This window comes from Physeter macrocephalus, chromosome 21 (assembly GCF_002837175.3).
Source record: "Physeter macrocephalus isolate SW-GA chromosome 21, ASM283717v5, whole genome shotgun sequence".
Classification (NCBI taxonomy): domain Eukaryota; kingdom Metazoa; phylum Chordata; class Mammalia; order Artiodactyla; family Physeteridae; genus Physeter; species Physeter macrocephalus.
In genome coordinates this window covers 40,402,729-40,428,031 of record NC_041234.1, presented here as the reverse complement: position 1 = coordinate 40,428,031, position 25,303 = coordinate 40,402,729, and the positions used below count along the sequence as shown (strand labels likewise).

At 43.9% G+C, this 25,303-nt stretch overlaps 1 protein-coding gene across 6 annotated transcripts in view; it reads left to right on the top strand.

The window, feature by feature from the left end:
* Nucleotides 1–25,303, top strand: part of ARHGEF9 (Cdc42 guanine nucleotide exchange factor 9) — a 239,649-nt gene that overhangs the window by 30,978 nt on the left and 183,368 nt on the right. For 5 of the 6 annotated variants that reach the window (XM_028482653.2, XM_055081692.1, XM_055081695.1 and 2 more), the window contains exon 2: nt 20,620–20,799. In XM_028482653.2, the coding sequence (XP_028338454.2) occupies nt 20,620–20,799 (180 nt within the window). Of the gene's footprint in view, nt 1–20,465; nt 20,526–20,619; nt 20,800–25,303 lie in introns of those variants that run through there. The other variant, XM_055081696.1, reaches the window with a different exon arrangement.

Genomic DNA, 25,303 nt, shown 5'->3' with positions numbered 1-25,303 from the left:
AGTAGCCATTCATTTAATTAATACTACTACTACTGTTAATAAGAATTTAAATGAATAACGTTTCCTAGTTATTTCATTGGCTTTTCCCTCAAATCTGGAAGTAGTTGAGGAAACTGATGCACAGTGAGATTAAGTGACTTACTCAAGGTCACAAATTCAGAAAGTGGTAATTCCTGGCCTAGAACCCAGGCCTCTTGACAGCAGATCTTTGCAGTTCTTCCAGTGTAGCCTGCATCGTGGACTCTGTGGTCAGAGTGTGGTCATGACTCTGAGAATTGAAGAGCCGCCACTGACATAGAGCAGAACTCAAGAGGAAAATTTGAAGAAAGGAACAAAGGGACAACCTGGTGGAAAATGAGACATTAAGGGAGGGATTTGTCTGAGGCCAGTTCTTTCTTGTTCTTATCAGTCTTCTGTGCTAGTTTCAGGCCCCTGACAAGAACTGAGCATTTGGTCTTTGAGCATCAAGGTTGAGAGTTAGTAGTAGTGAAGAGGGGAAATTATGCATGCATGACAGAGAGACAGCATATGGAAGGCAGATCTTTAGTAGGAGAAAAAAATGGCCTTGGGCCCCCTAAGAGCAAGCTGTGGCTCTGTACCTACCTTGCTCCCAGAACTTGATCAAAACCCTTCCCCACTAGGCCTCTGTTTCCATGTCACTAAAATGAGGAGTAGATTTAGTAGAAGAATCATGTTCTCAAATGAAATTTGAGCCAGAAGCTTCTCTGTAAAACCTGAAAAAGCAGAACTGTCTGGTTGAAATGGGCCTGGGACAGAAGTGGCGGAGAGAGTCTAGAGTTCCAGACTTGCAAGTGCAGACCTTATTCATTAGGGGAGTTAGAATTAGAAGAGTGGGGAAGGATCTGCCCAGCTCAGCCAGATTGCTTGGAAGATAGGATAACCTTGGATGTAGGAGGCGGGGTGGGGGGTTGTCTTTCATTTATGTGGCCAGGATTCACATAGAGAATCACTTAGGGACAGAGATTAGAGTACCTTGGAGATCTGCTTGCCTCTCCCCTTCCTGTTTTACAAGTGAGAAAATTAAGGCACTGAAGGGGAAAGGGACTTATCCAAGGTTGCAGTGATGGGTCTGGGTTCCTGAGTCATCAAATCAGGCCCTTGCCCCCTATAACCTGCTACCTCTGCTATAGGGTTCTGGCTGTATGCTCTCTTGGCTGTATCAGAGACCTGAATGCTCTCTCAGGTTTGGTTGGAGAGAGAGCTGACAGAGAGGCTGGGAGAACAAGAGTATTATGTAACCTCCTAAAGGGGAACAGGCCTGTCAGAGCCCTTAGGGTGCCAGGCAGTCAGATGGGGGTGGGGGGAGCACAGAATCTCCTGCAGACTATATCAGTTCTTCTGAGGCAGGGAGCCCTGGATGCAACACCGTGTTGCTCAGCCATCCACCCTCGGGGTCCAGAGGAGGCTAGCACTGTGCGTCCATAGTCAGCTCTGGGAATAGTTCTGGCAGCTCTGATCTCTCTGTCTGCCTGCCTCCATTAGAGGAGAGAAAGGATGCACCTCCGTGCCCAGCTGGCTGCAGGAAGGATGTGCTAAGAGCCCACCCCCACCCCCTCAGAGTGTGGTGCCTAAAGGCAGCATCTACTTTTAGCTGTACCTCCCTCAGCCTCTCCTCTGCCCACTCTCTTCCTTCCTCCTCCCTCTGTGAACCCTGCTGGTTGACAGGAGGGCTGGGCAGTGGGTGCTTTGGCACTGGGAAAGAGGCATGGTGGAGCCAGGCATCCCTAGGAGAGGCTTTGATAGAGCTGGCATGGTGGGAAGTCTCAGAACAGGCAAAATGATGAGACTCCTTTGTGTTTAGGGCCTAAAGGGAGTGGAGGGATTTATTAATTTCCTTTGGACCTTGCAACCACCTGAGGTGCTAATCTTGAGAATCCAGATTGAACTGCATAGGAGGGCTCAGGAAGATTTATTGGATAAAACATGCATAGACACTTTCTCTGCTTGGATTTAGAGAAAAGCAACTGGGGCTAGTGGATGCTCGCTTGATTCTTGACTCTCTCTGTCTCTCTCACATTGTCTTAAACTTTTCAGTGGGTTGTGCACATTGTCTCACTTGATCTTCTCTGTGTCCCTGTGAAGTAGGTAAAACTGGGATTACCTGCATTTTACAGATGAGAAAAATGAGGCTCAAGGATGTATCATCATATATTGCCTGATCTGGGCTTAAGCTCTGGAAGTTACTGTGCCATTTAAAGTCATTCCAGACAGCTGTATCTTCTAGAAAAGGGGCATTAAAGCTCTCTTGAGTCCAATTCCCTCATTTTGGAGGCTAGGGAACTAGGCTCAGAATGAGAAAGGGCTCACCCAAGGAAACACACAGTATGTTTGAAGCAGTACTGGAGCTAGAGCATTGCCTTGCAAGGATGTGAGTTCCTGGACCCATGAGACTTGCAAGCGGCTCTTGTCTTTCAGGGATGGTAAGGGAAATCTATATGGTGTGATAGAAAGCAAAGGATCACTGAACTAGTTGTCTGTCGTTTAGCTCTGTCACCTTGGGCAAGTCACTTAGCCTCTCTGAGTTGGTTTTATTTTCTGTTAATTGAGGCTGATAATCCCTGAGAACTTTCTGAGGCTGAAATCTCTGGGTGACTGCTGTAGTGGAGGGGCCTGACACTTGGTAGGCTCTCTGGAAAGGATTTGTTAGTGAAAGGCTTACACATGAAAAAAGAGGGGCCGCGAATATGAACTTAGTTGCTGGGTGACCTTGAACAAATCCCATTGTCTTTGTGCCTCATTTCTCTCTGTTACAACATGGAGGCCTCTTTTACTTTCCTCCCTTGTAAGGATAGAATCCCTATGTCCCAGCCCATGTCTTGGGTCATTGGTGGGAAGCTGGGATTTTTTCTCTTTATAAGAAGCTTTCTTTTATTTACCCCCAGCTCCACCCACCTTGCAACCTGGCCACACATGGTGCTATGAATACCAAATTAGTTTTCTCTCTCCCTATCTCCTGCAAAGATAAAAGAGGACTGTGGAAGAAAGCCAAAGTTAATTGTGTTTTTATTTAGTGCCTTCTCAAGTCCATCAAGCCAGAATCACCTAGGCACTTGGAAATTAAAAACCAATTCTTTGCTCCCAGGTCCTTAGCTAGATTTGTGATGAGCATTACTGGATTTCATGATATGATTAAGAGTTCTGTTAGAAATCGCAGGCTCTGGACAAATGACCTAATTAGGACAAATCTGCACTTTTCACATTTATCTGTATCGTTTTGTTTGGAAGATTCTCATTGCCCCGGGGACAGGGCAAGAAGATAAAGACTATTGTATAGTTTTTTGTTCCTGCCACATTTGTCTTTTCTCACAATTCTATGAGGTGTGCAAGGCCAGGATTCTTCCCATTTTATGGCTAAGTAAATTGAAACTATCAGTGTTTCCTCTTAAAAGCAGTGGTGTACTAGAAAGAGGATAGCATATATAGTTAGCTGTTATCAACCCACCCATACCAAATGGCCTTGGGCAAGGAGTTCATTCTAAAGATGCCTTCTGCACTTTGTTTCTATCTATGTCTTATTATAAAAGTTAATCAAGATAGCAGAGGAAACTAGGCAGATGTCACTATATAACTCTGGCTAGGTTGGCACTGAACCACTAATAGGCAGCTCAGATACATCTATTTGACCTATGATAAGTCCACCCACATATCATCTAGGGATGCATGAGAGGCCTTGCCAAATGCAGAAGAGTGGCCCTAGATCCTGTGGCCCTTCGTGCCTTGTTTGGAGGTTTTCTCTTTGTAGATTTATCTGGTCGTGCCTTGAGCCTAAAAGCTGGCTTAGTACCATCACTAGTTCCCACAGTCATCCCAAAGGATGGGGAAGGAATGCTTTGGGTAAACCCCATCTCATTTTGCCTGAGCTTTAGTGAAGATTGTATGCCTTTAGGACTTTATCCCTTTTACTCCAGGTGGCTCAGGACACTGGAAAAATGAGTGTGGAATGACAAATGTAGAGAGGCAACCAGTAGCTTGTCCAGGGCTAGAGGGTCCTAGCTAGAACAAGACAGCTGTAGGTGCTAATCCATATGCACATATCTGTGCACTGTCTTTTTGTAGTGGTGGTAGTGGTGGTGGGAGGGACCAGTGTTAGTCCATGGTGCTTAAACTGAGAAAGTCACTGGATGAGAATGAGGAAGAACCCATAAGCCCACTCCCTTACAGTACTTATTGGGAACCTGCTGTCTGGGGAGAGTCAAGGACTTGCCCAAAGTCTCATAGTTGGTCCTTGATCCTTGTCTTGTCTCTCTGTTCAACTCTTGGCTGCTAGACCTCATATTTTTGAGGCCTCTTGGATAAATGGAGTGGTGGCTAATCCTCTTGGGGAAAGCACCTATGAACACCATATTCAGAAAGTAACAGATGAAATTCAAACCCATGTCCTCTGACCTGCTTAGAAGCAGATTAATCCAAGTGTCTTAGAGGACACCTGTTAGAAACAAATTGTGTAGGAGGAAAATTAGTTCAGTCTTGCTTTCTATCCATGCCCTCTACCCATACCCACATGTACACACACACACTATAGGTCACATGTGATGCACACACTCAGACATGTCAAGTATATTTGGGATACACACGGGACACACATGTGGAGTATGCTTTCACATTGACACACTTGGAGCACACACATTCAGTTAACCATAGGGCACACTCACTTGCACACACTTGGCACAGGTAGGGTACATATATACAGACACATATGAGGCATGCTTATGCATTTGTGTGTGGACACACATGGATACATATAAAACATAACTGTATATTCACATGTAGGGCACACTGAGATGCATACTCAGATATACTTCTACCCCCAAGCACACACTCCTAAGGACTTACGTGGACAAACAACTCTCCCACCTTGAGACACATTTGAACACACCTATGGGACACCCTTTGATGCAGAACACATTCTACCCCTAAGGCCAGCCAGCTGTCTCAGTCTTCCAAGTGGGCAAAACAGGGCACTGGCCCCATCTGGTGGGCCTCTATCACTTTGCTCTGCACCTTTATCCCTGAAATCAGGCTTCAGAGGGCAGTGAGCTCAGGAATAAAATGGATACTCAAGGTGGCATGTGTCATAGCAGGCTCCACCAGTCAAACAAAACTTAGAACTGAGCCCTGAGATGTTGACAGGCAGATGGAGAAGATAAATTGACACTGATCAATGCAGAAAGCTTGAGCCTGCTCCTCTATCCCCCAATGTAGTTACAAACCATTAGGGAATGATATGATTGTGAAGTAATATCCTAGAAAACCTAAAGTAACTGAATATTAAAGTTTTTTTTTCCTTGGGAATGAAGTAACAACTTGGACCAGAGTAAGTATATATAAATTGTGGGTGGGAGGGTGTGAGGGGAAGTAGTAGGATGCATAAAGGGGGGCAGAGGCTCAGCTTCTCCTTGGTCAGTGGTGGTAGGAGAGAACAGCCACATGCTTAATGACCACAGCCCTGCCCCTAGGCACACCAGCTTAGGCCATCTGGCCCCACTAATGGGGGCTATTTTTAGAGTTTCTCAAGCTAGAAACCAGGTCGGGGTGTCCTGGGAAGGCCTTTCTGGCCCTTAGTACCAAAGGCTGGAGCTGGAAGAGGGGTCCCTAGACTGGGTCTGGGTGAAGGGTGGGAAGCAGTGAGACCTGTGGCCAGAGTATGCCAGGTCTGCCCTGGAGCAGCAGCCTCAGAGCCCCAGTGGATTACTGTTGACTGTGACAGCCTCATATCTGTTTCTGAACTTTGGACTTGAGATCAAGAAACACAAATTTCAGTTGCTATTCTGCCACTTAGGGTATGTCTCAGTCAGGTTCCCTTCCTCTGTCTGAGTCTTATTTGGTCTATAGGTAAAATCGTCAGTATTGTCTCTCAGATGCCGGCAAGGCTCAGAGTTGAGAAAATGCTTTGCAGATGTATTTGTTCTTCACCAACAGATCTGTACTTACCCTATCCCTAAGCTGGTCTCAATGCGTGCCAACTACTGAGCCTGACTTACAGAGTAGCAGTAGATAAAAAGGCCAAAAAGGGGGCCAGGGAGAGGCAACCTCATGATGTCAGGTTGGTCAGAGTCATTCTTGGATCACCCTCACTCATACAGATGCTTTTCAGTGCCACGTCAATCCTTTCCCAGAACACAGGTTGGCAACATATAGGTGGCCATATAGCTTTGGCTCCTCAGGAACTCTATGTAGGGAAAGTGGGGAGCATCAGAAATAGGGTCTCCTTCCTAAACTAGAAAAGGCAATCTCAGATGGCCTGTACCTGCCACCTGCCAGAGGAAGTAGCCTCAAGTGCCAGTACTGGCTCTGATAAAGTGTCTTAGTCGAATTTCTGTGCCCAGGGCCATTTCACCTGCTTTGTTGAAGGGGGCGGGTCGGGAACTAGACTATGTAGCACAAGTTCAGATTTCTCCTCATCCCATAAATTGTGGGCAAATTCCTTCTGAGTCTGTTTTCTGGTCTGTAAAATGGGCTTAACTGTTTCAGGATTGTGGGGTGTAAGAATTCATGGTGACAAAGTATGTGAAAAGTGCCTTGTAAAATGTTGAACATGTTTTACTATTATTAAGAGTTCATCCAGGGTGTGATTACAGGTACTTTGGAGGTAATCTAGGAGCTTACCTTCAGTCTATTTCTCAACTCCTTACCCCTACCCTTTTAAAAGTAGTATGGTCTCCATTTTGCAGATGGGGATACTGAGTCTCAGAGAAGGAGGGACCAGCCTGAAGATACAGGATTAGGTAGTGGTGGATTCAGGTCTAGAAGCCATGCCTTCAGATTATATTCAGTGTTCTTTCTATGGCCCCAAGCTACCACCCAATGAATACCAGAGCTAAAAGGAAGCTGCTGGTGGCAACTTAACATATGTTAAAAATTTAGCTTTGTCTCTGACACATAGCAAGGAAGAGGAGCTCTCTGGGGCCCAGCCTTCCCCAGAAGTGTCCTGCTTGCCCACGAGTGGCACACTGACTGACCTGTCATCCCTTCCACAGCAGCTCATGTCCTACTTGTCTCTTGCATATTGGAAGCAGTGAAGCATTGGAGAAGATGCTAAGCTGTTGTGAGAGGGAATTGTGCTGCCCATTTAATTCACTTCAGGAGGATCCCTGAAGGCACTTGATCTACCTTGGCCACCCCCACCTCCTCACAGCTTCCTGGGTACAGAAACCCTGTGTGACTGACCTGCCTAAGGGGTTGGGCCTAAAGGTATCTGAAGAAATAATGTTTAAGGGCCTTGGTCTGTGGAGTATTTTGCCAACTCTTGAGAGATGATAGTGGAAATCCAAAAACCAAAGCTGAGAGGGTCCTTTGAGACCATCTGGGCTGACTCTCACCTGGCCTTGATGTGTACATTAAAACCCAGCTATGCTGACTTTTTCTCCCTTAGTGTGCTCTTCCTTGTACACCACAGACTCGCAAGCTAGGCCATATTTCCTAGAGCCTTTCTAGCTTGTTTCTAGCTTGCTTTCTCAGCCCGGGAGAAGGGTGGGTAGGTACAATGAGACACAGTGGTGAGAGGAAGGAGATGGAAGAGTCTGTGGAGCTCAGGCCTTGGGGAAGAAGGCCTTTTGTGTCTTTTATCATCTGTCCTGCCGCTAATACATTATTTTCGTGTAACTCACAGATTGGCTGTGGGAGCCTGACCCAAACTGTTGCTGTTTTCACTTGTGCTGCTAAAATCTGTATAATGACTACAGTATTGGCCTTTCTGGGGGATTGGACAAGCAATGTCAAGGGTGAGGAAACTGGAAGAAAAAAGGAGAGAGACACCTTCTGTTCTTCAAATTTGAGAAACCAGAGAGGTGAATAGGGAACGGTTAGTCGCCAAAGCCCTGCCAAGAAGCAGCCACACAGTTTCTTCAGCTCTCTTGACCCTAGATACCTCATTTAAAAATTACTTTATTTTTGAAAAGGAAATACATTCACATGGTTCAAAAGGTACAAGAGGGTACACAGTGAAAAGTCTCACTTTAGCCCTGCCCTCCAGGCACTTGGCTTCTTCTGCAGAGACCATCAGTGAGTCATTCCAGAGAAATGTTCTATGGATATATAAACATATATATTATTTTTTCTCTTTTTTATGGTAATATACATGCTGTTCTGTACCTTGCTATACCTTGAAGGTTCTGTGATCCTGTAGGAGCATGAGGATATGCTGTGGAGAACAGAGGTTAAGAGCCCTGGTTCTAGAGCAAAACTACTTGGGTTTTGCTTCTGGCCCTGTATGACCTTCAGCAATCACTTCATCTTTCTGAACTATGGTTTTCTCATTTTTAAAATGGGGATCAAACAAGTTAGTATATGTAAAAACTTAGATTCATCTCTGACACACACTAAGTACTCAGTAAGTGATAGCCATTTTTTATTATTAGAAAAATATTGGACTGTGAGTCAGAAGATTTGGGTTCTCTTTTTGCCTCTGCTCCTGCGTTACCTGAGGGACTTCCTTTGTCCAATCCTGTTTCTTCATCTTTAAAACGAGGTCTCATCCCTACTCTTCTTACCTCCCAGAGTTGCTGGGAGGATCTAGTGAGCTCATGAATGTGAATTGAATATGAAAGCAACCTAGAACTATAATGTGTTTAGCACATGGTAGGGGTGCTGCTTACTCTTTTCTGGAAGCTGCTTTAGGTGGCTTGAACCCAGTGGCCTGAACCGCGTGGAGAAAGCAGTATTCTTCCTTCTGGCAGTGGAACCCAAAGGCCATTCCTGTACTAGAGTTCTATTCTGGGTAGAGGTAGCCCATGGCAAAAATTTGAAATAGTCAAGTTTTGTCTTCTGACCTTTCTTATCCCACCCCCTCCGTCTTCTGCCTTCCTCGTTTCCATGTCTCCTTCAACTCCCCTCTGTCTCTTGACAAAACCTGCTTTTAGAAGCAAGACAGCAGCATCTGTCAAAGACAACCCCAACTTTCCATTTGAGATAACCTAGTCCAACTAGCTCAGGGAGGAGTTATATCTGCTTAAGTTCAGTACTGCAAGTCAGCAATCAAGCCAAGCCTGGAGCCCATTCTTCCCATCCCACTTTTTTCACTAGCATTTTCATTTTAGTATAAATTTGAAATTCAGATTCCTTAGCAAAGACATTTGGTGATAAAGGAGATACTGGAAGTGTCTCCACCTAACCTTCATACTGAGGTGTTCTTACCCCTTCATTTCCAGGGAGGGTCAGATTTGTTTGGGGCCCTGAGAAGAGGGTGATGCAGGTGCTGGATGTAGTATTCAAGGGGTGACATCTGTAGAGCAGAGGGAGGAAAGAGGACCAGAAAATGTCTAAAACTGATTTCCAAAGTGAAGCTCATGGAGAAAATATTAGAAGTTCTTTATTTATTAAATAGTTAATCTCATCATTTAATTTCTATTTTTTGTGGAGATTTTTTATAAAACACATACTGCATTAGTAGCATTTAGATACTGGGGTAGGTGTTTATTTTTTTTTTACCAATTGACAATTTTTAATCAAAACAATTGACAACTGTCCTTCTAAAAGACTGTAGGCTTGGTTTCTAATCTTGGCTCTGCTGCTGACTAACTTGACACATTAGGTAACTTCCTCTTACTAGAGCCTCAGTTTTCTTATCTGTAAAATGTTGGACTGAACTAGGTGTCCTAGCTCTTGGGAGTCTCCAATCCTGGCCTTCTCTGAGTATAATAATCTACTCTTTCAGGCTTTTGAGCCCGAGACAGAGTCAAGAAGAGTTGGTTCAAGCCCTAGCATCTTACTGGATGCTTTATCCCTCAGTCAGCTTCCCTGGGTCCCTTCCCTTCTTCACCCCCACCTCCTCCACCTAGCCCAGACAAGCAGAGGATCTCTTACATAAGCCTACCTGACCTACTTGAAGTTCTTTTGTTATAAGCACAATCACTTTTCCTGCAGACACAGACCGGATGCTATCCTTCCTGGGCCCTGAGGGTGGGTCTGATTGTGCTTCTCATGTGTCCTCTTTGGCAGCTTAGGTTTAGATGTTGCATCCCTCTTTCCCTAGTCTTTAAGGACACAGTCTGAAGGGGAGCCAGCTCAGCTAATTTGAGTCCCCTGCGGCCTGATCTAGTGAATGCTCACTGACCACTCCTGCTCATCCACCATTTGTCATGTCTGCTGGGAACCCAGGACTGTGCTAGTCTTTGTCAGGAGAAACATGACCCACCCCTGAACAGGAAATGCTCCTGATAAGGACCAGAAACACTGCTAAATGCCTTGGCCAATATCTTTTCTCTTGCAGGGAGCAAAGGAGAAGAGGGAAATCAATAAGTTACTGGAAACCATCTTTCACTTTCTGATGGACTGTTTAAATGCAGATTTCTCTTTTGGGCCATAAGGACTCCCCAGGAGACAATTACATTCCCCTTGGAATGCCTGCCAAGGCTAGAGCCTTTGCAAGCCTGTGTCCTGGGTGGGCATGCTCAGTAGACTTCAAGGTGGTTTAAGTTGATTGAAATATATTTATTTTTCCTCTCTCTTCTCCAGATATAGGAGCATGTCACAGTGCACCTTACTAAATGCTGTTCCTGTTCTCACCACCTTAGACCAGATGGCCACATTTAATACATTAGAACTATTAGTTCCAACCTATCTCCTCCTCTGCTCCTCCCCCCACCTACAGTCCTCCTTCCCCTACAAGATTTTAACACGACATCTGTCAAATGGATAAAAAATTACTTTCCCTTCTTCTCTCTGCCTTGCCCACCCACCCTCTGGCTATGGTGTTGATGAGTATAGAACTATACATGTGGGAGGCACGGAGGACAGATTCTTCATGTAGTTCTAGCCCCCTCCTCCTACCCTCTGTAAACCTAGAGGAGCCCCACCCCCACCCCTTGGAGGAATGCCAAGGCTGGCCTTCAAGTCACAGTCCAGAAAAATTTAAGGCTCCCAGGGTTGGTCCCCATTGAACCACATAAAGAAATTCAAGAACCCAGGTGCAGGGCCCAAGATGGGTCTAGATCACCTCAGGCATTTGGGGCTTTTTTAGCCCTCTGCCTATCCCCTAGGCTTGCCCTGGCCATCTTTCAAGGTATGAAGGCAAGAAGAGACCCAAATGGGTGGCTGGAACTTAGTACCCACAGCAAGTCCAAGAAGGGCGTGATGCCCAGAGCAGGAATATTTTGGAGATAAGGCCCAGTCTGGCTCAAGGCAGAGACAGACTGGGGTCAGAGTAACCTCCAGCTTGGGATGAATTGCTTCTGACTCAACTCATGGAGAGAGCATTGCTGAGTCAAATTTTTTTGCTAATAATTTGTCTCTTAAAATATTGGGAGCTGACTTGGGTAGATTGAGCACAGCTCTAAGAAATTGTTTCTAGATTGTAGTGTAGAGAGATGCTGCAAGCATTTTCCATTAGGGCCATTGGGGACCTCAGTGTTGAAGGTCAGGATGGGGGTGGGAGTGGGTGTGCAGGTGCAGATAGTCTCTTCAAGCAGACTGGGAAAATCCTCCTAGACAAACTATTATAATTCCTTAGCCTACCTGGAAGCTGACACAAGAAGGAGAAGCCAGGAGACAGAGTTTCAGAGATTCTGGTTTCTTCTGAACGGTCCAGTGCAGTAACAGGAAATTCTTGTACTTCAAACTCTGGCTCTAGAAAGTTTAAAAGACTCTTGGTCTCAGTATGATATATGATTTAGAATCACTTGGGCTGCTTGTTAAAAATGCTGGGGTGATTCTGAGCAGAGGGTCTGGGGACCACAAATCGAGAAACTGGTGTAATGAATCAGAGGCACCTGAATAGTGCCAAAAAAATCCAAAACAGCTTGACAGTAACTTTTATTCCCAAGATGCTTTGAAGGTGCAAGCTGATGCTTATCAAGTTGGGAACTATTCTGGTATGGGAGACTTCTCCAGCCAACAGTATCATGGTTGGTGGTCTGGAAACATTTCTTCTCTCTGATCTGTGCAATACTTGGCCCAGTTGGCTGCATTTTCTCTAAAGGACTTATTTCTTCAACAAGACCAAACTCTTAACATCATGAACTTTGGGGCAGCATCTGGGTCTTACTTCAGAAACTCCTGGGCCCATTAGGTTGAGCTAGTGGCTAAAGTTTCATACCAGAAAAGTCCATTGCTAAGGTCTACACCAAACAAGCAACTTCCCTTACCTCATATGTTTGGTCACCGTTATAGCTGAGATCACTTTTTAACTTCTTTTGGAAGAGGTTTAGAAAGAGGTGTTATCCTTTGTTATTAGTCTGTGATGAATGGGAAAATGTCCTGGATGGCTTTATATCTTAAGATGCTTGCCTGGGTTTCCCAAGCTTTTAGGGGCTGACAGGTGTGAGTTGGCTTGTGACATATTGGCCTCTGGATGAGGTGGTCTGTCTTGCTCTTGCTGAGCGACCTGCATCTACGATCACCTTTCAAATCAAGCCAGCCTAGCTGGGGTTCGTGTCTCCCAGGTGTGGCTGAAGCCAACCTTCATTTTATTAAAATGAAAAATGGATGGTACAATAGGATATTGAAGAAAGCCAATGCCTAATGACTCACAAATCACATGCCCAAACTAGGAAAAAGATGATCATATCATGAAAAGTGACAGTATTTGCATACTTCCTTTCAGTACATTTAGAGCCATCATCACTTAAATGCATTAATTATTCTGCTCAGAAATGAAATTATTTAGTTATGGGTGATAGCAATACCCTGATTAAAGCTGAAACTAGCTAAGTGTGAACTATTAAGTCATAGGGAAAAAAAGTAATCCTTATGTTTTTTTAAAAAAATTCATGTTGTTTTTTCTTACGTGACATCTCTTCTTCTTTCCCTGATGACCACTGAGCATCTGCAAAGATCTTCAGCAAAAACCAGCCCACCCCAGAAGCCACCTGGTCATAAATCCTACCAGCAATGGATTGGCCTATAGGCCACCTGATACATGTTATGCAAACAATTTCTTTGGCCCCATAGAATATTCTGCAACCTGAACAGAAATGCTCACTCTGTTGCAGTGTTCTTCCTCTGAGCTTGCCTGGTTTTAGGGCTCTGGTCATAGAACTTTAGAGGCTAAAAACAATGTTGTTCATTATAGATTAAGCAGATGTTTTAGATTTACTGTTCACAAGTGTACACTCTGGAGAATAACACCCTGGTTGATAACTTGAATAACTCCACATTGTCTAATATCTTCTTCTTATCCTAGGTAGAAATTAGTGAAAGAGTCAGGCTGGAGTCATCAGGGACAGGGTTAAGGAGCAGGTGGGCCAAGATCCTATGGCAAGGAAGAGGCAGCATAGCTCCAGTGTCCCTACACTTAACCATGGCCAAGGGAATGGCTGAATCAGAGGCACAGAGGTAGGAGTTATCTGCCTGCAAGAGACTCAGTTTGACTAGAGTGGAAGGTCCCTGCCAGGTTCAAGACAAGGATTGGATCCATAGATGGGGCTAGATTAAGGAGAACTTTGAGAGATTGACAGTAGAGAGTTATTGAGGCTTCTTGAGCATGGATAGTGGCACCAGCAAATAAGTTTTGAGAAGTACAATTATTGAGTAGCTTGAGGAGGAAAGACACCTGTGAGTAGCAGGAAGGCCAGTTGGGAGGCAACTTGAGGTGATAAGGGCCAGACCTAGGATAAGGCATTGAAAAAGAGTCTAAAGGGTTATATCTGAGAGAGATACACGTAGAAGAAAGAAACAGCACACCCAGAAAAGTTATCAGAAATGGGAAAAATGAGGAAGGAGGGGAATGAGGCCTTATTATGAGTTTTACATATGTTTTATTGGAGGCAGTAGCAGGCCCCCAGGGAAATGTGGAACAGGTAGTGGGAAATATGGAACTGGAGGTACTAAGAGCCGATGTCATGAGAAAGATGATTTATCTGAGGAGCTACATGGAGAGAACAAAGAGTAAATGTCCCCATTGACTTTTGAATAAGGCAGTCAAGGGCTAGAGTGGGAAACCCATTCCTCAGTTTTCCCAGCCAGTCTGACTGGCCTGTGCTTTAATGTGTCACTAACAATGCCTGAGTGAGTTATATTCAAAAAGGGACTAGTCAGTGCCAAGTTCTCATTTTCCTGAGTAGAGAACAAAGAAAGCATACTGTCAAGCACAAAGATGGGTGAGAAGAAATAAGCTGCAATAATGAAATTCCTGTCCTCTGCAAAGCTCAAGTGTTACCCTCAATAGAAAGCCAGGGCTGGAAAGGACTTGAGAAGTCATCTATTTGACTAAAGTCTGTAACTTGATGGATAAAGAAACTGAGACAGGTAAATGGACCTATCCAAGATGATTCAATGAGTTACTGGCAGAGCTTCCTCCAGTAGCCAGTCTTTTGGTACCTCCCCGCTGTTTTTGGAACAGTCTGGTTTACATCTTTCCAGAAGTGGGTGAGATTGTTGTCCTTGAACACTTTAGGCAAGATAACCAGAGTCTGTTTATAAGGCCATATGAAAGGGACATCTAGTTTATTCAGGAGAGAGAATAAAATCCCAGCCTATTTTAGATGTGCTTAAAGGGAACAAAGGAAGGAATCTTGTTCTTGTCCATGCCTAGCTGTTGAGGGAGGGGACCTTCTGAGAGGATGGGGGCAGGTACCAACTGAGAAAACCCTATAGAAAGGCAAAACTCCTTCATACCCCTCCTTGTCCCCTTGTGAAGCTTCTCAAAAGGCAGGCCTGGCTCAGCTACTTTCATGGCAACTGGAACATATGCTATTCTGAACAACACTTTTTTTAACCTTTCCCTCTTCTGCTTCTTGCCATTAAAATTCTAGTATTTCTGGCAGCCACCCAGGCTAATTAAACAACTCTTTTGGGGGTGGTATTGCTCAGCTAGAGGGCAAGAATATGAAGGGGAAGGCAAGTGGTACAGCTCTGGAAAACTGGTGAGGGCTTTATTTCTGTGTTGGCAAGGCCTGGCATTGGGAATGCTCCTTACATGACCCAAAATACCCATTCTCAGACATATCAACCACTGAGGAATGCCTCCTAGACAGGCAGGGAGCCCGACCTGTGGGGGTGGCATGGGGATCCTTGGGAGAATGAGGCATCAGGAGAGGCATGGGTAAAGCCTAGGCTGGAAAGATTCTCTAGGGCAGTGGTTCACCAAGTGTGATCCCTGAACCAGCATCGTAGGCATCCCTTGGGAACTTGTCTGAAATGCAAGTTCTCAAGCCCCATTTCAGACCTACTGAATAAGAGACTCATGGGGCCTAGCAGTCTGTGTTTTAACAAGCTTTCTAGAGGATTGAGAACTACTGCTTTAGATCATTCACAGGGTGGGCTGGTCTCCCTGGAGAGAGAAACCAGCTGGGAGACCTCTCTCCCTGCTATCTTGGCAGGTAGCATTGGGGATTGGCAAAAGCAAAGCTATACAATAAGCTCAACTAGAGATTCAAATCTGCTCTACCACCTACTAACTGGGTAACTGTGGGCTATTTGGTAATATCACAGGTTATCTTCAGTAAAAATGGGGATGTTAATGCTTACCTTGGAGAGCCATAGAGACTAAGATCACAAAAGAAACTCTCTTACCCAATGCCTGGCATATGTTTTCAACAAGTGTAAGTTTCTCTTCCTCCCTCCTTCCCTTTCTTTCTCCCTGTTTTACTTTCTTCCTCCCTTCTTCCTTGCCTTCTTTCCTTCCTCCTGAAAGGGCCCACTAGACACTCCAAGTTAGCTGTAGGCACATTCCTCATTGTTGATCAGAGACCAGCCTGAGAGATCAAACTCCCAATGCCTACAGGGTATAGTGATCATATTTCCAGGTTAAAAGTCAGGGCACATGGGTCTGATAACAGATGTGTCTATTTGTAGGACAATGGGATAGAATATTTGAAATTAGAATTCCTGGGAAATATAGATTAAAAGGAATTAGATATCATTCCTTCTTTAAGAATTATATCACTATTATGACTCTTCCCCCCTTTATCTTCTTATTCATATCTAAAAGTGTCTTTGGTTTGGGGATGCAGAACACTGTATGTCCCACTCACTGGTAGGTCTGAGCAAGAACCAACCTATATTTAGTCCTGTACTCGAAATGCCCTGAGGATTGGGAATTATTTTAGAAGTCACATCAGCACTGTCCCAAGGCCAAGAGCTATTTGGGTACCTTGCTGGAGTAACCCAGTACCACCTCCTGGCTTTATGTTGGGCTTGCAAGATGAAGAAGTTGGGATAGTGGGAAATTAGGGATTTGGGGGGGGGATAAACCGTTATAAACAAGAAATAAAGAACTTAAGCCTTGATATAGCCACTCCTAAATGGACTTTTCTTGGCTTTCTTCCTCTTATAGGTAGCTCTGTACTATTTGATAATTTGATCAGCTCCTGCTACTTGAAACTCTTGTCCTTGATTTTTATGAGATTGCACCCCTTGGTATCCTAACTGTGTTCTGACAGCTCCATTTTGGTTTGTTTCTCTGGCTCCTCTTCTCTTCCTTGCCTCCCATTATTGTTTTCCTACGTTTCTGGCCTTCTTTCTTAGCACTTTCTTCCAGGGCAAACTTCCTTGGTTTCTACAATTTCTTCTGGGACATTTTCTCCCAACCCTGTATAACTATCACCCCTGATCTCTCTTGAACTTCAAATCTACCTGCATGTCCTGCTGGCCCCCAACATTCAGCATATCAAAGAGAAAACTTGTCATCTCTTCTCCCCCTCCAAAACCAACATTTCCTCATAACTTACCTCATGCCTTAATGATCACACTTAGGATTGAACTCCCTCTACCAAATCAACTTTGACCTCCTTTTCCTCAAAGGAGATCTAAATACCTTCAAACAGGTCTCCAGTCCACCCTTCTAGCTGCCCTTCAATCCCACTCTTCCCAGCCCTTTCCAAACTCCACTACCTATTTACCATCAAATTTCCCATAGCCTTCACCTTTGAGACTTTACTCTGCCTCACATGCCTTTCTTGTTCCCTACTCTGTAACAATCCTACCCATTCTTTAATGCCTATTTCAGTGCCCCATAAAACTGTTTTAGAGTCCAATAGCCACGCATGATCCTTCCTCTGAAGTCTTGTACTAGGCCAGAGTATACCAGGCACTGTATGAGGCACTATACATCCAGAACTCAGTTCACCTTCTCTACAATTCTGCCTGTGAGGCAGGTATTAATATCCCCATTTTGCATATGAAGAAACTGAAACCAAGGGTTGTATAGCTTGAAAGTCTCATCCATGGCTTTTGTGATATTGTACCCCTTACATGCTGACAGTTCCATTTTGGTTTATTTATGTGGCTCCTCTTGTACTCCTCACCTCCCATTGTCACTGCTACTTTCTAAAGTAGCAAAGCCCAGAATTGAAGCTAGGTCTGCTTGCCCTTAACCACCTTTGCATACTGCTTGAAGGGCATTCACTATTGGTACCCAAAGGGCCCTTGATCTTCAGGTAAGGACTGTGGCTGAATCACAGTAAGCAGATCCCTGCACATAGTGGGAACGCACTCAATGAGTGTTGGGTGGAAAATGGATGAGCAAAGTCGTATTTATGAAAAATTGTAGCAAGTTAAAAGTCAATCCTGTATACAAAGGGGAGATTTAAAACTAATTTCCAGCAGCCCAAACTTAAAACATCTCAGAGGATAGGGGAAGAACATTCCCTTATTCTTGCTTGCATTTGTGACTAGAGAACACAGGAGCCCTATACAGCTACCAGCCCCTTCTGGATTGCCCTTCTCTCATTATCTTCACACACATCTGTCAACTCTTGGTTCAGTGTCTTACAGCTTGTGAATCAGGTGGAGGTGTAGAATTATCCTCACTTACCAGATGAAGAAAGTGAGACTCAGAGGCAACATAGTTTATAAGAGCAGAGGCTCTATAAGAGCCATACTGTGCCTGCATTTGAATTATGACTTAAGTACTTATTGGCTGTTTGAATTTGGGCAAATTATTTAATCTCTCGGAGCTTCAGTTTCCTCGTCTGTAGTATAGGGATAATAATAGTATTTCCTCAAAGGGTTGCTGTGAGGATTAAATGAGTTGATGTGTGTAAAGTGCTTAGAATAGTGCCTTACATATATTTAGTGCTCTATATTAGCTAATATTATCATCTTTATCATCCCTTCTTTAGCAGGTCTTAAATCCAAGTGTTCTTTTTCCACCTTCTTTATCTATAGTGTTATGTTTGGGAAAAAATGGTTCACTAGGCTGGCCATCTGGTGACCTTAGGCAAGTCACTCCTGCTATATTACACCTGATCTATAAAATGAGGGATTAAGGGTGATGATCTTTGAAGTGCTGCCTAGTTCTGTCGTTGATTCCAAGTAGGCAGTGCCAACAGGCTTGCCAGTTGGTTTGTGGCCACTGGGTCCTATCCAGGGATTGGCCTTGTCCAGGGCATAGCTGGACTTTGTGACCTGAGTGCCTAGGCAGGTCAACTGGACGAAATGGGGACAAGAATGAGCCAAGTGCTGCTGGGAGAATCCAAGCATGGAGTCCCTCAAAAGAAGACTGCACTGTAGAAAAAGTACAGGCAGTGGAATCAGCCAGAACTGGGACTAGGGTAATTCAAACAGCATCACAGATAGAGTCCTGAGCAGAGCATTGGTAAGTGATGCCAAGATACTCTTTGACCCTTGATAAAAAGTCAATGATATATCTTTATAAGCCCTCATGGTGCTCTGAGTTGGAGCTGTATGTGCTTATCAAGCTCTAGCAGCACCCTGTTGGTACCCATCTTTGGCAGGAGAGGGGAGACTTCTCTGTAAATACCTCTTTTATTGAGGCCAGTGACCAGCAATTCTTCTTCTCCACTGAGGCCAGAACAAGAAGATATTGACTTTTAGTGTAATTGGAAGAAAGCAAGTTCAACATATAAATGAATCTCCTCTTAGGGGCACCAGTGACTGAAGGTGGCTGTCCAAGTCTCTTTCTTTGGGGTTGAAGAATGGAGCCATCTGGTTTATGATATTATGAATGGGGTTCTGTGAGTTCATTATAGCTTATTAGTAAACATTGGTAGTATGGCATGATAAGTATTAGTGCATATACAGTCAGAAGACTGAGCTGCATAATTTATTACATGTGTGATTGGCCAAAGGACCAGGTCACCACTCTGAGCCTCAGTTTCCTTATCTTTAAAATATGGGTAATAGTGAGATCCAGCTCATTCAGTAAGGATCAAGTGATGCAGTAGATGTGAAAACACTTTGTGGACACTAAAGCATGAGGTACTTTAAAGGTGGCATTATGAAAGGTCCTATTTGAAATTTCTTTTACATCCAAGCTGAGGCGCTCCCTCTATGGCTAGACCCCTGAACCATGAAGGATGCCTCATGCAGGAGCTAACCAACAGAATGCCCTAACTAAGTCAAAAGATCAGTGTGTGTGTTTTTCCTATGTGTGATGTGTTATGCATTAATATCCTGACCATAGGGTTATTCTCTGGATGGTATGTTGGAAGGCAGACCTGTGTGAGAGGATGCATGTTCCATATTCTGTCTCTGTTATCTTTAAATTGTTTTGACTTGGGTCTTGTGGAGCCATAATTGCCTTGGGGTCCTTCCTCAAAGTAGGCTGATGGAAAAGATGACTTCTAGAGGACATGTTCAGCAATTCAGTTCTGGGGAGGGAATGTTTGAGTCCTTTGCCTGACAGGACATATGTTCTCTATTCTGGAAATTGTTCCTCCAAATGCCAGAAAGATTGATGACCCATACAGGCTGGAACCAGTTGGGGGAAAAAGAAGAATACATAACACAGTGGTCAGGATGGTAGCCAGAGAGAAACTAACTATTCCCCCACACCCATCCTCATCACTGTGCATAGACAAGTGTCATGAACATATGTGGGTGTATGTTTATGTGGCAGTGGCATAGATGTCTGCCTGACGCTATGTGGAGCCAAGTCCTGCTGGCCACAAATTCTAATGACCAAGGTTAGGCTCTGTGCATAGCCCCTGCCTTGCTGAGTGAAACTGAGCTTACCCCTTAACTTGCTTATGGCTCAGTTTTGCCATCTATCAGATGCAGAAGTCAACCTAGATTCCCTGTGTATCTTACAGGGTGGTTGTTTAAATCACTGAGTGAATCTGTGACAGTGTCGAGTTTCTTGGGAGCAAGGCATCACAGAACGCCATATTCTTTCATACCTGTGAACACATGACCTCTGGATAGCATCATGTGTGGGTGAGAACAGGAGGCTGCAGGACTGGGGTCCATTATATGTGAGGAATGCTGTGGTCTGTAACTCCTGAGGCTGGGGTAGAGTAGGATTAAATAATGTATCACCAGCTCTCAATTGGACAGTTCCAAAGAAGAAGAAGAAAGGGGGAGGAGCACAGAGAATTTATAGCAAATATGCTCGAGCCTAATTTTAGCCATTGGTTTCAGACTCTCCACCCATTCCAGATCCAGGGCTGCCTTGAAGTACCAAGGAGAGATGGATTGGAGCTTTTTCTTCTCTAGGGAAGGAGATCTTGAGTAGGGATAAAATCATGAGGCCTGTGTAGTCCATATACACATTCTGGGTCATTCTACCCACTGGCTAATGGAGAGTTGATAGTATTATTTGTCTTGTAGTCCAGTGGAGCTTGCTCTCCCAATGTCATCTCCATCACCCTACCCTTCATCATTAATATGTGAGTTTTTCCATAAGTAGTAGAGATTTGGGGAGGGGGGAAAGTAAGGTAGCTAGATGTGTGGACTGAACACATTCTTATTTTGTCTCCTAAGCTGATCACTGGAGATTCCATCGTTAGTGCTGAGGCAGTATGGGATCACGTCACCATGGCCAACCGGGAGTTGGCATTTAAGGCTGGCGACGTCATCAAAGTCTTGGATGCTTCCAACAAGGATTGGTGGTGGGGCCAGATCGACGATGAGGAGGGATGGTTTCCTGCCAGCTTTGTGAGGGTGAGTGTCAGCCTTCACTCTCCTCTCCTGTCTCCTTGGCTACTTGCCCCTGACCTCCCCCTCGCCAGCCCTTGTTCTCCTCCTTCCCCTTCTTGTGGCTCCTCACATTTTTCCCCGTGTGTTTGGTCACCTACCCAGGGCCCGGGCTTCCTTTAATCTTTGCCCTTCTAGTTTTGAGACTTTTTTCTCTTGTTTATTTTAACAATCCCCACCTCCTGCCTCCCACCTTCTACCCACTGTGACTTTGCACAAATCACTTCCCTTTTTGCCTTGATGGTTTTGAAGATGCTTTTAACTCTATATTGCTATGAAATTTTACCTTTCTTCTCTCTATTTTCTGCTTTCTTTCTTTTCCTTGCCTCCTCTTTTTTTATCCTTTCTTTTTATAGATCTCTTCCCACCCTCTTTCTCCCCTCCTCACTCCTCTCTGCTTCTTTTGCCTCCTTTCTCTCATTAGGGAAGTGTGAACACTCCTGCGTGTTGTCTTATGATGGTCTACAGCTGTGAATGTAAGAGTCTGGGCTCCCTACCCTCCCAGGGGTTGGAGTTTACTCATTGCAAATCTTACTTTTTGCAAGGTGGCTGGGAACTAAGATGTGTCCAGGGTGGGAAGCAGGCAGCTTGATAGTGCTGGCAAGGCCTTGGCCCCTTTGACATTGTACCATGAAAAACCTGGCCATTAAAAGAAGGGGTTCTTGGGAAGGGGCTCCTTAGCAGTTTCCACTTCCTCTGGGTCACCCATTAGCAGGATGCTAATGGGGAAAGAACATTGGCCTGGTGTTCCAGCTCTTGGCCGTCCTTGGAGTTATGAGCTAGAATCAGCTGTTTGGCAATTGTGAGCTCTGATTTTCCCCATATGCAAAATGGTGTTGGCAATTATTTCATGACAGGGGATATCACAGTGAATTAAATAATGTACATTAAAACAGATTTGTGGCAATACAAGTACCAAAGCCACATCAGGATGTCTTATGACCAGCCTTACCACAGCCTATCATCTTTTGTTAGTTTCTTTTGTAATATAAGACTGAAGTCCTGACCCCAAACAAAAGATCAGAGTGGGTTGGGCCCTTGGAGAATGAAGAGTCTCAGTATAAGAAGGATAGAAGTGTGACATGAAGGAAGGAGCAGGGCATTTGGAATCAGATAATCTGAGATGCAGATGCAGTTTCAGCTTTACTACCTCCTAGCTCTAAGGCTTTTGGCAAGACTTTTATCTTTCCTGAGCCTTATTTCCTCATCTGAAAAATAGGAATAGCAGACTTTTTATGAGGATTAAATGAGATCACTATGTGAATAAAGAATCCGACACAGTGCTTGGCACATAGTGAGTACTTAGCAAATGGTAACTTGCTGTATCATCATCATTATCCTCCTCATCACCACCACCACCTCCACCTTATTAACTCCAATAAGGTCTATGTATCAAGGCTGGTCATAGTGGTTGAAAGAGGCCTCCTTCCTTGGAGGGCTGCAAATATAGGAAGCACTGTTATCCAGTTAGAGCAATTTAGGTGAGGGCACTGCTCAGAAGCAAGGAGGTAGACAAAATAGCCTCTCATCCCCTCTATCCTGAGAATTTCTTAATGAAATATCCAGTCCTTTTTCCTCTACCTATATGGAGTCTTCCATCAGAGTTTCCACATGCTATGTGTCCCAGCTCAGCTTTGTTGGTTGATGAACTTGTCCCAGGCGTAGTTAGAAAGAACACATCAATAACCATGGGCCTTTGGAACTAACATGAGACCCTGTACACACACAGCTTGTGTGTCTTAGGCTGACAACCACCCCCTTTAAAAGAAGGATTAAACTGCACCCAGTGACAAAAGCACCCAAATCTGCATGTATTTCACCTACAGTGAAATGTCATTTTTATAATAAACTGTAATTCGAGGGGTGGGATAAAATATTGAGCAAGGCAGAATGACCCCAGGAGGTGAATGACAGAATCAAGCTTCAGAATATCAATGAACTGGCATTGATTTTCCTACATCCAAGTCCAGGAGGAGTGTTTCTCCAAGCACACAGCCCCCCAGCAGCCTGTTGGATGGGCTGAAGCTGACCTTTGAGAAGACCACTGGCTGGGCCAGGCATGCATAGTATAGAGTCTAGCCTAGTGGTTCTCAATCCTGGCTACACAATGAAATAATTCACTTGGGTATCTTAAAAAAAACAAACAAACAAACACTAAAACCCAGGCTTTAGGCTAGTTAAATCAGTCTTTGATGTTGAGAACAGTTTGGCCTAGGCCAGTACAGTCCAATAGAAATATAATGTGAGGGACTTCCCTGGTGGTCCAGTGGTTAAGACTCTGTGCTACCAATTCAGGGGCCTGGGTTCGATCTCTGGTCACGGAATTAGATCCCTCATGCTGCAACTAAAGATCCCACATGCCACAATGAAGATCCTGCATGCTTCAACTAAGACCCACACAGCCAAATAAAATAAATAAATAAATAAATATTTTTTTAAAAAGAAATATAATGTGAGCTACAAATGCAAACCTCAAATATAATTTAAAAATGTCTAGTAGCCACACTAAAAAAAGTTAAAAAGATACAGTGAAATTAATTTAATATATTTTACTTAACCTAATATATCTAAAATTTTATGATACAATATCATATATTATCACTATAAATTTTTTAATAATATATTTTACTAAGTCTTTGAAATCTGATGTGTATTCTATACACATCTCAATTCACACTGGTCACATTTCAAGTGTTTATTAGCCATATGTGGCTAGTTGCTACTGTATCAGATAGCACATATCGAGACTGAGGAATGTGACAGTAGACCAGGAGCATTAATGACAGAGCCTAAATCATAAGTTAGAGCTCCAATATTCTATTATATGAGCTCCAATATTCTATTATATTCTGTTATATTTTACCAGTGTTTATTCTTTGAGAAACTAAGATAACATTCCATGTTGCCTCTGATTGTATTCAGAATGAGCATTTGATCATTGCAAACCTTTTTTTTAAGTAATAGTTGAATGGTCTTCAGATCTCTAAAGGAGAGTACCATGCAACCTTAGTGGCCAGCTGTTGTAGTGTCACCAGTAAAAAGAAATGGGGTTAGACTGTTGTATGAATGATGTGAAAATTGACTCCAAGTTAGACCTTTCATTTCTCACGAATGAGCATTTATGTGTAGGTTTACATTTCTGGTAAGATTGTGTGTTCCTCAAGGAACTGAATGATGGAAGTTATGTAGGCTCTTTTCTAGTAGGTATTTAAAAGTAGAATTGCTATTTCCGTTCTTCTACACTGATATTGGTTGAGGGTAGAATGGTATTGTGCAAGCAGTGCTAGGTATATTAGAAAATGAGAGACCTGAGTTCTAATTTGGCTCTCTCAAACATTTGACATATGATCATTGGCTTTTAGTTTTTCCTTCACCTCTGAAGCATTCTCTAGAATCTATTCAAGCTCTGACAATGTCTAGGTAGGACATAGCGATGAGTCACACTGAACTATTGAATCTTCATTAGTACTGATGTTATTGGTAGGTAGATAGGTGGTTTCCTGAGATGCTGTACCTCTATGTTGTATAGTTCCCTTGTTTATCCAGACTCATCCTGAGCTAAGATTTAGTAGCTCCTTGAGAATATCATCCTTAGGTTATTTGGCGTATAACATGAAAGTATAATGGCAAAGAAAAGACTTTCCTCCTAACTCTATACCAACCGGACACCTCTGTGGATCACTGGACCAAATTGGTCACTGACATATTGGAGCATCTCCATTTCCTATCTGGAAGACTCATTGCTGTGTGAACATCCCAGCCCTAGGATGGATAATCCATGATGCTTAATGATGTTCTATCCAAGCTAGCCATACCTGTTGTTAATCAGGTTTAAAACCAATGTGGAATCTGAGAAACCCAGATTCTTGCCTCAGTCTGCTGAGTATGCAGCCTGAGCAGCTTCCTGTACATCTTTGAAGCCCAGTTTTCCTCCTTGTAAAATGGGGATAATTAAGTCTTGTAAAAATCCTTTGAAACCTGAGGTATGCTGGATACCTGTAAGTAGGAAGTGTGATACCACTTTGGCTACTGTACAAGAAATTGCCGGGCTTATGTGTCTTCTATTCAGTCAAATATCTGCCTCTCCTGTTGTTCAGAATTTCATTCTGTATGTATATACATGTATGTGTGTGTGTTCTCAAAGTCTCTTCTGTACTGGGAATATGACTTCACAAGAGCGATGCAGGAGTTGATTTACCTTCCCAGCAATTGGTCAGGTTAAGTGAATTACAGCTTGCTGAACATTAGTCCTCACATCTGACTGTTGACATCTTCAGCTGCTTTCCTGGGCCAGTTTCCCCTCTGGGAGCTGAGAGTAGACTGCTGGGATATGATTGTGTTTCTAAGTAGAAAATCCCATCCCTGTGGTGGCCCTCCTTTCGCATGCTGGGCCCTAACTCCAAATCATTCAGGTCCATTTCTTTTATCACCATGTAAAACTTGGACTTTGTTCTGACTTTGGGCCATGGCC